At 46.8% G+C, this 14,357-nt stretch overlaps 1 protein-coding gene and 1 long non-coding RNA gene across 3 annotated transcripts in view; one reads left to right on the top strand and one right to left on the bottom strand.

The window, feature by feature from the left end:
* Positions 1-908: 908 nt before the first annotated feature.
* Positions 909-13,016, bottom strand: LOC131520141 (uncharacterized). 2 transcript variants are annotated; one of them, XR_009265945.1, is made up of 7 exons: positions 12,346-13,016; positions 11,416-11,588; positions 10,736-10,994; positions 9,828-9,962; positions 5,270-5,327; positions 4,690-4,776; positions 909-2,558 (listed from the first exon to the last, which is right to left on the bottom strand). It is a non-coding gene; the product is annotated as an uncharacterized LOC131520141 (long non-coding RNA). The 2 variants fall into 2 exon arrangements; XR_009265946.1 differs by lacking the exon at positions 12,346-13,016 and adding an exon at positions 12,084-12,197.
* Positions 11,521-14,357, top strand: part of NTF3 (neurotrophin 3) — a 67,289-nt gene continuing 64,452 nt past the window's right edge. The window contains exon 1 of the mRNA XM_058743947.1: positions 11,521-11,629. Coding sequence (XP_058599930.1) covers positions 11,612-11,629 — 18 coding nt within the window. The 5' untranslated portion in view covers positions 11,521-11,611. The remainder of the gene's footprint in view (positions 11,630-14,357) is intronic.

Below are 14,357 nucleotides of genomic sequence, written 5' to 3'. Positions count from 1 at the left end.
TTAATTTCTAATTACTTAAGGGTTTCTACGTATCTTATTATTGATTTTGAGTTTTACTCCACTGTAGTTAGAGAATATACTCTGTGTGGTTTTGTTCTTTAAATCTAATGAGGATTGTTTTATTATCCAGCATATAGACTTTCTTTGTAAACAAACCATGTACTTGATAAGAATGTGTATTCTGGGGACGCCTGGGTGGTTCAGTCCATTGAGCACCTGACTCTTCATTTTGGCTCAGGTCATGACCCCAGGGTTGTGGGATAGAGCCCTGTGTTGGGCTCCCATGCTGAGTGTGGAGCCTGATTAAGATTCTCTCTCTCTCCCTCTGCCCCTCTCCCCCGTTCACGTGTTTGCTCGCTCTCTAAAAAAGAAAAATAATGTGTATTATTCTGTATTTATTGGGTGTAGTGTTCTACAAATAATGATTAAGTCCAGGTGATTGATAGTATCATCTTTGCCTTTATTGATATTTAGATTAGTGTAAGTTCTACTAAATGCATAAAGTATTAAAATCTCAAGCTATCACTGGGAATTGTTTATTTCTCCCTTTAAGCTTTTGCTACCTCAAGTGTACCAGTTGGGAATTGCCCTCTAGCTAGAAACTGTAAAAGACAGAAAACTCCCTCCATCCTGTTCTCTTCTTGAAATGTCAACTCCCCTTGAGAATCTGCCAGCTTTTGTCCACTCTTTTGTCCCCAGTATATAATTATCTGTAGAACTGTTTACACAACCATATCATAAATAAGACCTTCAGATGGCTTTTAAAAAATTTTTTTCCAGCTTTTCTAGGTATTTTTGGTGGAAAGATTGGTATATTAGAATTTGGTCTGCTATAAATGGAAGTGAAAGTCCCTGGTAAATGTATTTTCAAAAGAAATTTTGAATTGATACATTAAAAAAATTAAATGTAACTATTATAATTTAAAATGTTTATTGAAGGAAAAATAAGATAAAAACAGAGAGGGAGGCAAACCATAAGAGACTCTTGAATACAGAAAACAAACTGAGGGTTGCTGGAGGGGTGTTGGGTGGGGGGATGGGCTAAATGTGTGATGGGCACTGAGGTGGGTACTTGTTGGGATGAGCACTGAGTGTTATATGTAAGTGATAAATCATTAAATTCTACTCTTGAAACCATTATTAACCTATATATTAACTAACTTGGATTTAAATTTTTTTAAAAGTCAAAAAAATAAAAAATAAAATGTTTACTTATGTAACACTAAAAAAAATCTTAATATATCAACTATAAACTTAATATCAACTTATATACATCATGTTTTGGCAAAATACATACTTGCTAAAGTGACCAGATCACTGAGATGTGATAGTTCAAGTTTGGAAGGGATCTTAACTGTCCAACCACCTATCCAAATCTGAAGCCCCTCCACAACATTGTTTGAAGGTGGTCCCAGCCTGAGCTTGTCCAGTGACAGAAAAAAACTCATTAGCTATGAAGCAATTGACTCCATTTTTGGAAATTCTCTGTGTAAGAATCATCACCCTTATCCTGACTTGAAATATGCACCCTTGTAAATTCCACTCATCAATCCTAGTTCTACCCCTTGAAGTCTTCTAGAATAGTCACATTTTCATTTACATCATAACCCTGTAGATATGTGGTCTTCTTCAGCTCTTATTTATTGGATGCTGCTAGGCTCCAGAGATCCATAATGCCAAGGACAGATATTGCAGTCAGCTCTTTTACAAGGAAGGAATTAGGAGATATATAAGAGAGTAAATAATTTGACTCTAGGTTTTATGGATACCTTGATTGCAAGAAAAAAAATTGTTTAATCTACCAAAGAAATAATCCCACATCAAAATAGATCCTTTGCCATTTTTAATATAAAGGAAAGAAGACTTTAAAAAGCAAGAAGAATAATTTTGGGAAAAAAAGATTCACTCTGAAAAGTCTGAAAAGGTTATCTATAACATTATTGAAAAATAGAATTCATCTAATTAGTCCTCTCTCTCTTCAGAAAGGACTAACCAATGGGAAAGTATCTATTCCACTATTAAAGTTGTCCTTTGACCTCTCCTGTGATTAAAAGTCTTTTCCTGTTCCTACTGCAACCTTGGCCTCTGCATGTGAAGTTAATTTTCTCTTGTTTTGTCAGTGGTGCACAATGGTAACAAAATAAAGGAAATGAAATATTAAACTAAGTTGAAGCAAGTTATGAAATAAAGGAAAGAAGAAAAGGTGGGGAACAAATTAGAGGAAAATGGAAAACATTTCCAGAAGAAAAGCATGAGATATGTTTATTTCCTGAGAGTTGTATAGAAAGGAGACTAAGAACAGCATCCTGGGAATCAAGTTTGATTTCCACACTCTCACTGATGAGCCTCTAAATAACTTCCTCTGTAAAATGGGGGATTTGATCAGAGGAATCTCAGGCACTTTCCCATCTGAAAGAACATAAGTCATTCATTCATTGATTCGACATTGTCGCCAGTTTTCCAATTTGAGATATGGAGTGTGGACCAGTGATTCATACTTCGAATCTGCTGCCAATTATGATTCCATTCTCATCTGAACCATGGACTCCCTGCTTACCCTGGGGGGGTGGGGGGGAAACGGGTTTTGGTTTATTAATTTCTATGTATAGAAAGCTATTTCCAACTCGGTTGTGTACTTCTTTCATTCCCTTCATTTTTAATATGTCCACAGTTAATTGGAGGAGATCAATACAGGTAGAAAGACAATTGCTGTCTGTCATTTTCAATGTTATTCTTTCTATTCACCCTAAGGAGCTAATTTGTAACTTTTGGACTCATTGTTGAAAGCTTTTGGCAATGCCTCTTTTACTGAGTGGGAGAAAAACCAGTGGAACTCTCTCATCCTCATGTGGAGGCAGAGAAGCTGGACATGGTGAAGCAGTGAAACACAAATCTGATGCCTCATGCTTGCTATCTTGGCAGCAGCTCCAGATTCAAAGCCCATTCATAGGCAGGTTTCGAACACTGGCTTCCCTGCTCAGTCTGAGCTCCAAGTGGTCTTTAAGTTTATGTCTATGCTAGAGGAAGTCATTTGCATGACTATAAATTGGTGACTATATGGGATTCAAATGAAATATATGTAATAAAACATCAACTGGCCATAATGTTCTACTCCAGGATTCTATAGTTTCTGAGTGGGCATTTACAGACTTATTGCTTATGAGAGACTTGAGGCACTACTATTTTCTTGTGTATCTTGATGTTGCAAACAGTAGTTTTGATTAGCTTTTTAATCATTGGCACCATGCCAACGGCCTGCACCCTTAGAAGAATTTTTGGTAACCTGGCACTATGTGGTTTTGTCCTGCTCTTGTGGAAGCTCCCTGACTCAAGGCGGTCATGTAATTATACAGGTGTATCCTGACAAAGGAACCTGCTGAAGAGACAGGTAGGTGCTGAAACCATTCCTTTTTCCATGTACCAAATCACCGTTCTGATGTGCGTTACATGCACCTAGAAAGACACACAAAGGACCCACAGATGGACCTAAACTTATTCGACTTCATCCTCCATTTTTTTCTTTCCCTCACCACCCCAGGACAACCTTGAGCCCAGGAGAACTGACTCTGGATATTGCAGCCTTCCTACTGCTGGTCTTAGCCTTGGACTATAGACAGGAGAGCCAATTCACATCTGAGCTCCTCCCAGTGTTCTTAAGCAAGTTGCTTGTCCCCTTCTTGGCTTTGGTTTCTTCATCTGTTAAAACACCACTGTCTCAAGGTTGGATGGTGTAAAGGTAACAAGCAGTTGGATTCAAACCTCTGTTTTGGCCCTCATTTACTACCTATGTATACTTGGGCAAGTTATATAAACTCTTTATGGCTCAATTTTTTAAATCTGTAAAGTGGAATCGTAACAGTACCTACCTATAAATCATTTAATCCTTAGAAAAACCCTACAGAGCACATAATATTATTATTTCCACTTTACAGATTTAAAAAATTGAGATCTAGGAGGGGACACTAACTTGGCTAAGATCAATCACATAGGAGCTGAGACACGAACACCGGCTCTGGTCTAGTACTAAATTAAGACCAGCATACACAAACACACGTGTGCATACATCTATACATACACACAGTGCTTGAAACAGTGCCTGGTATATTATGCTAATATTATTAACAGTACCTGGTATTCAGTAAACACTCAATAAATGTTACCTATTGTTATGATGATTATGATGATGATGATTTGTAAAGAAGTTCCTACCTGCTAACATTCCTTCCTGCACTGGGCATTTATGTTTCTATGAGGCCCCAGCTTGGGTACTCATTGTTGCTTGAGCATTATTTGCATTCTGAAGGGGGCCTGAGGACAGCCTGCTCTGAGGGTGAGAACAGGAGCAGAACTGCCAGTGAACCGACTGGTAAATATAGAAAATCATCAGATGGGTTGGCTACATGGGTATATCTGTCTGTCTGTTTGTGTGTGTTGGGGAAAGTAGAAGTATGTAAGCTTATTTTAATTTGAACTCAGCTTTTCTTGGCCCCCAAGAACTGTTAACACCTCTTTTTGGTGTTTTGTGGGAATTCTGGGCATAAGGTCTTTAAAGTAAAAAAACTCTATGATTAATTCCCCTTCCTCAGTTTTCCTAGACCACTGAAGTGAAGAGAATGTTTTCAAGGATACATGGGTAATAGAATGAACCTTCTCTGCCCCTCACTCCACCCTGTAAAGTCAGTACAGTACCTAACTTGCCAGTGGAGAGTGAGGACTGGTCTCAAGGTCAGGAGGATGGATGAAGTGACCTTTTCCAGGTTCCCCCAGCCTTGAATTCTGAGGAGAGATGGGTATGAAGAGAGTATTCATAGGATGTGTTATTATATGTTGTCATACACATAGCTAGACTGGCCTACGCCTATTTAAGGGTAAGGAGACCTGGGTCTCCATTAGCCTTAAATACTTGGGAAATCTTCACCTTTGGATTTTTATACATTTGCTTCCCAGACTTTTCCTCCCCCCCCCCCCCCCACCTCTTAGTTCCTACTAAGGGTAGTAAGTGGAAGGTGTGGGCAGAGATTTTTCTAATCCTCAGTCCTACCCCAAGTACCCAACTAGAGAAAATACCAAAATGACTTCAATACTCAATGGTATTGTGTGATGCAAACATTCAACTTTCCAGCATCTTGTGTCCATTTTCCAGCAGGTCATGGAATAGGCAAAAGGCAGGCTGCACTCAACACTGACGGTCCCAGTGGTTATGGGCAGGAACACTTCCACTATATGGACCACCAGGGAAACTCAACCATACTTTGTACAGAGATATTACCTGGATGTGGCTTGTAACCAGTTGGGAGTCTCCACCCACAGACATCACTCTGCGGCTACTGTAGGTGGAAAGCAGGTAATACAAAACCCCCAACTTTATTCAAATTAATGTATTTCTTTGTTTTCTTATCTATATTCCCAATTATACAAGAAAATGAGGTTAAGTTCCTTTTACACATGGTAAAACCAAGACACTGGAAAGGTTAGTGAAGTCCCCCAGCTCACAAAGCAGCAACAAAGCTAGTTCATGTTCTAATTCTTCCAGGCTCCAGCTCATAGACATCATCTGGGTTTCACCATCTTTCAGAATTGCTCAAAATTCTTCCAGCATAAATTAAAATCTATGCTCCACCTACCATCTTCCATTTCCTCCTAGGCATTCAAATGTTCTTCTGCCCCCAGGCCCTTCCCCAGAAGAAGGAAGCCACAGTAAAAAGACCAGCAGGTGGGAGTAGGAGTGGTGGGAAACCTGACCTGGAGCCCGTCCCTTCAACCTGCTCCCAGTCTATAAGATCAAAAGCGTCTGCATATTTCAAAACATCCAAATCAGTCCTATTTTTCACGTTCATATCAAAAATTTGGTTATGTCTAAATACAACCATAGAGGGCTCAAGAAACAGCTGGCTGGTGAGTGGACACAGCTTAGCAGATAAATGAAAAAGACTGATTTCTCTCACCATTTGTTAATCTGAACTTCCAATATGAAATGCTGGCAGCCCTAATGAGACGGCTAGCCTACTGAGTATTTTATTATCCAAAGATGGAATTAATAGCTGTGCCATATCTATGTCAAACCTAGGCAGTAAAACTTTATGAGTCCTTCCCCATGAAATATTTTGTTTATGTCACATGAGTCTAATCTAATGTTCTTTTTTTTCTTTTTCTTCACTTCCCCACCCCCCACCCTTTTCCCTGCCCTCTTTGTCTCCTGAGGCCTATTCCCTTTGGAAGTGCATTAGTTACCTAGGAAACCTTAATGTCATTTTTTATATGAGTGGAGTTTGGTGCAGCATAAAGTTAATTTATAGGGTGGTTAGGAATTCATGTCATGACTGGTGAAATAGGAGACTTTATTATGATTTCTAGATCCACCTGTGTGGTAGGAATACATACCTTCCCTCTATCATTATGGGTAATTTCTTGAAACATAATTATGAATATGTATGCTATTTCACAAAATGAGTTGATCCATTGTTATTCAATGCAATTCATCATATTGTTCAATCTAAGCCCTAGAACATAATTAGCAATAACAACAAACCAATAATATACTAGGCAATCTGTTACAAGTTGAAGGACATGGTGGAATTTCCTTTTACATGATGAGGCAGTTCTGCCTTAGAGACAAAGAACAAACAAGATGAGATTCTGAAATCCTTCAACTACGTCTTTCATGCTCTCTGAGGCCCGCATTAGGAAACTAAATTCCAAATATGTCCACTACTTCATTCTGCTATGTTCTTTCTGTCTTTGTCCAAGGGAAAAATATATAACCATAAAGCTACATTAATGAAATGTTTCAAGACAGCTTACAAGTAACAAAGAGGACATTCCGGAGCTTTTTCTAAAGGCTAAGATCCCCCACCCATGTGGTTGGCGGTGTTTCCGGTAAAAGGGCTATCAGATTGGGAGTTGGTGCCTTCACTGTGCTGGACTGTGCCCAGCATTTTAAATCAATTAGTTCATGTGGTCCCCATAATACTCCTATGAGGTTGGCATTGTTTCTGCCAATTACAGACAGTTTCTGAGAAGTTCAGGAACCTGTCAAAGACACACAGCTACCAGTGAAGAAGGGAGCATGGAATCTAGGTTTGTACAATTCCAAGACCCACTCTTTTAATGAGTTCTACTTCCTGATCTGTTACTATGTTTGGTTTTTTGTTTGCTTGTTTGTTCGTTTGTTTCCCTGGGGAAATTTATGGAGAAGCCAGAGCCTTAGCATCCTTAACTATTAAATGTAGGGGGTGGGGGGACACAGAGGCTGATAGAATTAGATCTGTCTCCCTACTCTGTTTAGAGCTCAAGGTTGATAGCATCAAAGCTGCACTTCCTCAAGATGATGGACATTTTAGGGAAGACCTGCGTTCGCTGAATAAACATAAAGTCACTCAGTTTCTACAGACATTTGTACCCACTTTGAAAAAAAAAAAAAAAGAACAATGGCTCCCACCACTCTTCAGGACATTTGGGCAGAGTCGCTAATTGGCACCACGGGCTCACATGATTGTTGGCTAATAATGCTATAGTTACAAGTGTGTAGTAATGGGTGGGCAGCCAGGAATCTTTTGAGTGCCAGGAGCCAAGGTAACACACAGCCTTACTGGGCCCTTAAATTAGCAATCCCTATGCAAACACCTTTTGCAGGCACTTTAATTGTTTCAGAAACATAGACTTTCGGGCTCCAGGAGCTCAAGCAGCTGTCTGAGTGAGTGGGGGTGGGGATGGACGGACAGGGTGGAGCAAGAGAAAGTAGGTGCAAGCATTCTGCAAACCTCTCCACAGTGCCCTCCAGCAGCAGAAGAGGCAACTTGCAGATACTTTAGGATAGGCTAAGGTGTGGAGTACAGTTTAGCAATCTAAGGCAGGAAAAAAACCCACACACAATGGGAGAGGACAAATATTCAAGGCTAGCTGTATGGTGCTGGGGAAAAGAACCAAGCTTGCCTTGCCACATGCGGTCACAGAGGGAAGGATCCTTGGAGGCCATTTGTCCCAGTTCTCTCATTTCCTGGGTCACTGTGTCATAACGAATTAACTGCATGCCCCTACTGCACAAGACCCCCTCCCTTGTCATATGCTGAGCAGCCCCTGCAACACACAATCCATTTAACTGAAACATCCAGTAGATCAATACTATTTCTCACAAGGTAAGGGCATAATTCATTCCAACATTTCCATTTTGTTTCTGTTCAGTGTTTCAACCACAGAGTGGTGCTATTGCAAAAGATAAGGGTGGGCAGAAAGCATGCTCCAGAAATTTGCTTTAGGAGAGATTTTGTAAGGGGGCTTTCAATCACTGGATCTAGTTCCTGCCCTCACAAACAACTTTCAGGGAGAAAAAGAAAGTTCAGCAACCTAAAAATACAGTCAACAGATGGATGGCTAAGGCCATGACCAAGGAGTCAACTTGAAGAGAAGCGATTACCTGGCTAATCAGAAAAGACCTAGTCCTAGATGGACTTCCACACCCAGCACTGTCTATGGGGCATGAACTCATCAGCTTACTTCCTAGTTCTGTTCTTTGCTTTAGCTGTCTATACCACTAAGATTTTCCTCTATTTAGAGAAACGGATTTGCTTAGAAGTCCCAATGTTCTGCAGTTCCAAAATGAATCTACATTACGTACAATTATCTTTTACTCTTTTTAAAAATATACACCTTCTACTCCTTTTTCCAGTCACCTTCCTCTTTGATCACCTTGCTACTCTTGGAAGCCAAGAGAGAGACCTAGGCATCAATCCCTAGTCTTCTTTAGAGAGGAGAGAAGAATCTTTTACTCTGAAACAGAAAGGAAAACAGTGAAGGAAAAGGCAGCTTGCCGGCTAGAGGGAGATTTTCTGAAAAAGGTCTTCCACAAAGGAAAGGACCAGTAGCTCTCCATTTGGAAAAAAAAAAAGTGAGGAAAATGCATCTTTTACCCTCTGCTTCTGTCTGGTTCTCTCTCTCTCTCTCCCTCTCTCCTTCCCTCAGCCCCTCCCTCTACCCACCCCCCTCTCAAAGGCACCACACATATTTGGCAAGATTAAGGTGTCACCTCTCATATTACAAGGCGTGTTGATTGCAAGCAAAGACAGACCCACCAGTGCAGGACACCCCCCCCCCAACTCCCAGTTGGAAAACAATACAAACTCTTCCTGTGCTTGCCTAGGTCCTGGCAAAGTGTGGCGGCCAGTCCGTGCACAGCATCTGCAGAACAAATCGGGTCTTAAACTCACTGCTGCCTTTTCTTTTTTTTTCTTCTGATTTTTCAAATTTAAGTTTGCCCCCTTCCTCCCCCTCCTCCCTCCAGACTGCCAGTGACCGAGGAGCTGCAGGCGGATCAGCCCGCACATGTTTTTAACCCTTTCCTTGCTGCAGCAGGAGCCAACCACCTCTTTCCCTGCAACCCTCGGGTTATTGGAGGACCTGGAGCTCCAGAAAGGAGCCCCTAGAACTTGGCCAGTGGAGCTGAAACTGGGCCTGAATCCTTCGTTTGACAGCGGAGGTGGGGGTGAAGTGCGGGAAGTGGGGGAGGGCAGGGAGGCGGGCCAGAGCGCAGGGAGAAAACCAGAACCCAGCAGATCACGCCCAATCCAAACCTTCATGGTGCTGTGTGTGCCGAGTGGAGGGAACAACTCGGCAGCTTAATCTGGTCCGGAAGAGGACCTCAACATTTTGGCACGAGGGAGGCACTGAAGGAGGACCCCACTCTTTCCAGGGACTGCGGGAGGTGCGGCCCCTGGGCCTCAGTGGGCGCTTCTGGCCGTTTTCGATGTGGCAGCCTCCAGCAGCCAGGATAATGATGAGGCAGGTACAATCTATCTAGTACGCAGCCCCCCAGGCTCCCCATCCCTTCCTACCTCCGCTCGGACCCCGCAGCCTTGCTCTGCGTCGGGTTCGGCCTGATCTGGTAGGCGCAGTGCCCGTGCTTCTCGGTGTTTGACCAAATTCTCAAACAAGTCGTAGGAATTTGGATTTTTTTAACCTGACGCCGGCTGAAACAGAGTGGGTTGCTTCTTACCCACCTTGGAATGGCAGGGCATGACGAGACGAGACGGGATACTTACTTGCTCCCCTCCCCCAGTCGCGCGTGAATCAAAAGGTCCTGGCACGAGATGGGGCCAAAGAGTGGCGGACTGCAGGGAGGAAGTGGTAGGGGGCTCAAGGACGGAGTCCGCCACGCCCTGGCCCGGGGAGCTGAGCCGGAGGGGGTCAGGAGCACAAAAATCCGCTCCAAGGCTCTGAATTTCTCCTTGACCCCTAAGCGACATTCTCTCCCCCCCACCCCCCACTCTCACTTCTCTTGATGGCAAAAGGACGAAAGCAAGATGACTTAACTCGGTAAATTTAGAGAGAACGATCTCAGAACAAGTGGGGTCTAATGGGCAGCTAAAATTATCGCGAAATAATAGATTTTGCCCCCTCCCTCCCATCCTTTCCTCGAATAATCTATGGGTGGGGGAGTGAGCGTCACAACTTTCCAAGCGCTACTACGAGGTTTGTTTGTGGCTTTTGCCTTTTCTGCTTCCCCGCGCTGTCCCCGCGTGCAGACTGGTGGGTGCTGGGCGGGTGCTCAGCTGCAGGGCCCCATTCTAGGAAGGTGCTTAGAAGAAGTTGGAGGCTGGGTGAAATGGGAGTCTCCGATCCATCCCCCTCTTCCTCCACGTTCACGTTCTCGCAAACACACACACACACACACACACACACACACACACACACACACGCGGCCGCCCCTTCCTAGGTCCCTCTGAACCCCGCCTCCCCCTACCTCTTGACTCCGCTGTCCTTGACCTCCCGCACAGCGTCCTGGGTACTGGTCCCTGAGAGCAGCGAGTTCGCTGGGGAGTGATTGTCCTTGGGCGTGTTCGCGTTGTGGGGTGGGGGAAGGAGTGACGGGTGGGCTTGATAGGAGGTGGGGAGAGATCTAGAGCTGGAAGGGTCTAAGGTTTGGAGGAGGAGTTTGCACATTAGACCCAAGCCGCCAGGGGGAAGGGGCAAGAAAGGCCCTTCTGCCTAGAGAGGAAAATCTTAAATAAAAAGAAAGAAAAAAAAAAGATCAAAAGGAAGTTTCTCAAGAAAAAAAAAACAAATAAGACAGGCTGAAGACATTAACATGTAAAATACAGTGAAAAGTTGAATATTTCGTTTTTTCCTGGATCTCTAAAGGGGATAGTGAAGCCTACTATTAACTTGGAAGTTTTTGGTGTTTTCTTTTAGAGAGGCTAGGAAAGATGACCTCGTCGCCCCACTGCCCACCCCACGCCAGCCCCAAGTCGGAGGGGCACAGGGGCTTGGGCTGGCAAGGCGCGCGGCGGCCGGGCGCGGGGGCGGGAGGCGCGGCGCTGAAGGGGTTAAGGCGCTGAGCGCGGAGCCATCTGGCCGGGTTGGCTGGTTATAACCGCGCAGATTATGTTCGCGGGACTCAGAGTTGAAGGCTCCTCTCCCTACCGAGCAGCTCCGCGCGCGGCCCCGCGAGAGAGCCCGGCGCAACTACTTTCTTCCCGTTTCTTTCTTTCTTTCTTCTTCTCTTTTTTTCCCCCTGCTGGGTAGTGGAGGCGGCGGGGTGGGAGAGACTTTGAATGACCGAGTTTGCGTCCACCTTTCTCTTCATGTCGACGTCCCTGGAAACAGTCACACGGATGCCATGGTTACTTCTGCCACGGTAAGGGGAGGCGGGTACGTTGGGTGGGCACGTTCAGGGGTGGGAAGCTGAGTAGGGGGATTTTCCAGTGGACTAGCGCGGGGGTCCCCAACTCTGCACCCCGCCCCCACCTCCATCGTTCGGCTCTGGCTCACTTTCCCGGGCTTGCGCCTTCCCCGAAGTTTGCGCTGGGATCTGCCCAGGCCGAGGCGCAACCGCAACCACCCCCTCCCCACCACACACTCAAACACACACACACACACACACACACACACACACACACACACACACGGACACTCCTCCCCACCTCTTCTCCCGTCCCTGGGCTGCCCGAGAAACCGCCCAATATCTGGGAAAGTGATCAGGTTTAAGGGACCTGGATTGGAAATGGGGGCGGAGGCGAGGGGAAATAGGGACGACGGAAGGGCAGCGAAGAGATTCAGCAGAACCGCCCTCCAACCCCCAATCAACACACCCGTCTGCTCCTGCAGAGAGGGCTCCCCGTGCATCCTGTAACAAAAGGGGGTGGCAGACAGATCCCGCGCAGGGAAGAGTCGAGCGTGTCACCACGGCTACCCGGCACGCGCCCGGCGCTCGGCTCCCAACATCGCGGGGCTCCTTGCATGCCTCCCCCTCCCTGGTCCCGGGCGTGGGCTGGGGGAGGGGACTCGGAGCTCCGGACTGGGACGCCGGCTTCCGAGTTTGGGAGTTGCAACTCCTCGCCCGGCGCGGCGTACCTGTGCTGGAATACTCTTGCCTCTTCCGAAAGCTTTTCTCGGCAACGGCCACGCACCCCGGACTCCTTGTGGCCAGCGCCCACCCCGCGGCTACCCCGCCCCGGGTCTCTGCGCAGATGTAGGAGCTCCGCGCGTTCTCCGTGCATCTGGGACCGGGCGGGGAGCGGCGGGCAAGCTGGCTGGGCAGTCCCTGGGGAATTCCTCGCCGTTTCTCCGAGCCAGCTCTCGGAATTTGAGGCGGCGGTGTGGGAAGGCTGGGAGACCGGGGACCACGGAACTAGGTCGGAGTCAAAAGGAACCCCGGTGGGCCAAATTACCCCATTGCCCCAAAGCGCTACTCCTACTCCAAATGAATCTGGGGCGCTTGGAAGTTGAAGGTTCGGGAAAGGAGGGGTGGGGGAGGGGACTCTGGTGCTTTCGGGCGCCAGTGGGTGCGCGGCGAGGAGGCGCTGCTTCTTTGGGGGGAGTTTAGCTGCTGCATTCCTCAGCTGCGCTTTAAATGCACGGAACTGAGACCCTCGCGCCGAACCGGGTGGGGGCTGCTAACCGGTAAGGGCTCCTCCCACGTCTGGGAGCATTCCAGGTGGAGGAGACATTGAACTGGACCGCCTCCTTTAGACCTCTGGCGGCGGGCGGCAGGTTCAGAGTCGGAGTGGAGACAGCCTCTTGGACCCAGCTGGAGCGCTGGGCTCAGAGCAGGAGAGCTGGGGCGCCTCGCGCGGGGGGGTGAGGGGGGCTGGGGGGGCTGTTTATGTGTGCGAAGAGCAGGGGGCGGGAGCTGGGAGGTTTGGCGTGAAAGGAGGTGGGTGTCACTCCTGGAGCCTATTAGAGAAGGTGCTAGACAACCTGCTTTTTCATAAAGAGATGTCCTCTCCCAGCCGACAGACCTGAGAGCAAGAACAACACCTAAGCCCTCTGCCCTAAATGTCGGGAGGGGAGAAAGTTGTAACACAGAGGGAACTTTGCAGTTGGTTCCGTTTTCCCTACACCCAGAAATTCTCCAGCATACTCAGCCTGGCTCCCTCCCGCCCCCAATTCCTTCCTGACATGTTGCACAAAGAAAGTTGAGAGGTAGAATTTAGGGGACAAAATCCAACCGCCTCTGCCTTGGGCTCAGACCCTTAGACCTGGGTATGGTGTTGGGAGTGGGGAGGGGGAGAGGAGAAGAAAGCAGGCTCTGTGAACAGTGTTGGAGGAAAATAGCAAGTCTGCGGGCCTGCAGCAAGGAGCGTATAAGATTTTGCAGTTGGTAAGGACAGGACTGTAGCTGGAATTGGAGGGCTGGGTTCTGTGTGAATGGATCTGCTTTGCTAGGGAGGGAGAGTGGGACCCTTGGGTGCTCTGTGTGGTCAGGGAAGGAGGTTTCTGGAAAGTCTCTGCACCAGGGTGTGCATTGCGGGTGGCCGGAGGGCTGGAGCTCCACCCTGCTCTGTGCGCAGTGGAGGTGTGCATTTCTGAGGAGTCTGTTGGATGCGCATATGTGTGACTGGCAGGAGATGAGAGCATGTGGGAACATAGGTGTAGCTAATGAGAAATCTGTGCCTGTGAAGGGTGTCAGAGCAGGAGGAGAGGTACAGTGTGTCGAAGACAGATGGCTTGTGCATGCCTGCACAGACACATGGAGTGGGTGTGGCGTGGGAGGGTGGCTGTGTGTAGCAGCGAAAGGTGGACGTGTGTGTGGAAGGTTGGGCTCCTGAGGATTACCGAATGAGTGGGGGGGGGGGGCGGGCGGGGAGAGATTATCTGCAGAGAGCCGAGTGTGAACTTTTTGAGTGTGCATGGGGAAATGTGGCTGGGATGGCACTGGGGTGTGCAGAGGATAGGAAAGTGAGGGCTCAGGCACTCTTTATGGAGAAACAAGGCATTTACAGAGAAGGATGCTGGGTTGGGTTTTGCCTTCTCCCCCTCCCTACCTCCTCAGAGAGGAAGGAATTGGACAAGGCTTAGAATGAGGGGTATACATTCAAGGAGAAAAGCCCTGTGTGTCAGCACTAGGTGACGATCAGGGAGGA

Source organism: Neofelis nebulosa, chromosome 8 (genome assembly GCF_028018385.1).
Source record: "Neofelis nebulosa isolate mNeoNeb1 chromosome 8, mNeoNeb1.pri, whole genome shotgun sequence".
Classification (NCBI taxonomy): Eukaryota; Metazoa; Chordata; class Mammalia; order Carnivora; family Felidae; genus Neofelis; species Neofelis nebulosa.
This window is presented reverse-complemented; position numbering and strand designations above follow the sequence as displayed.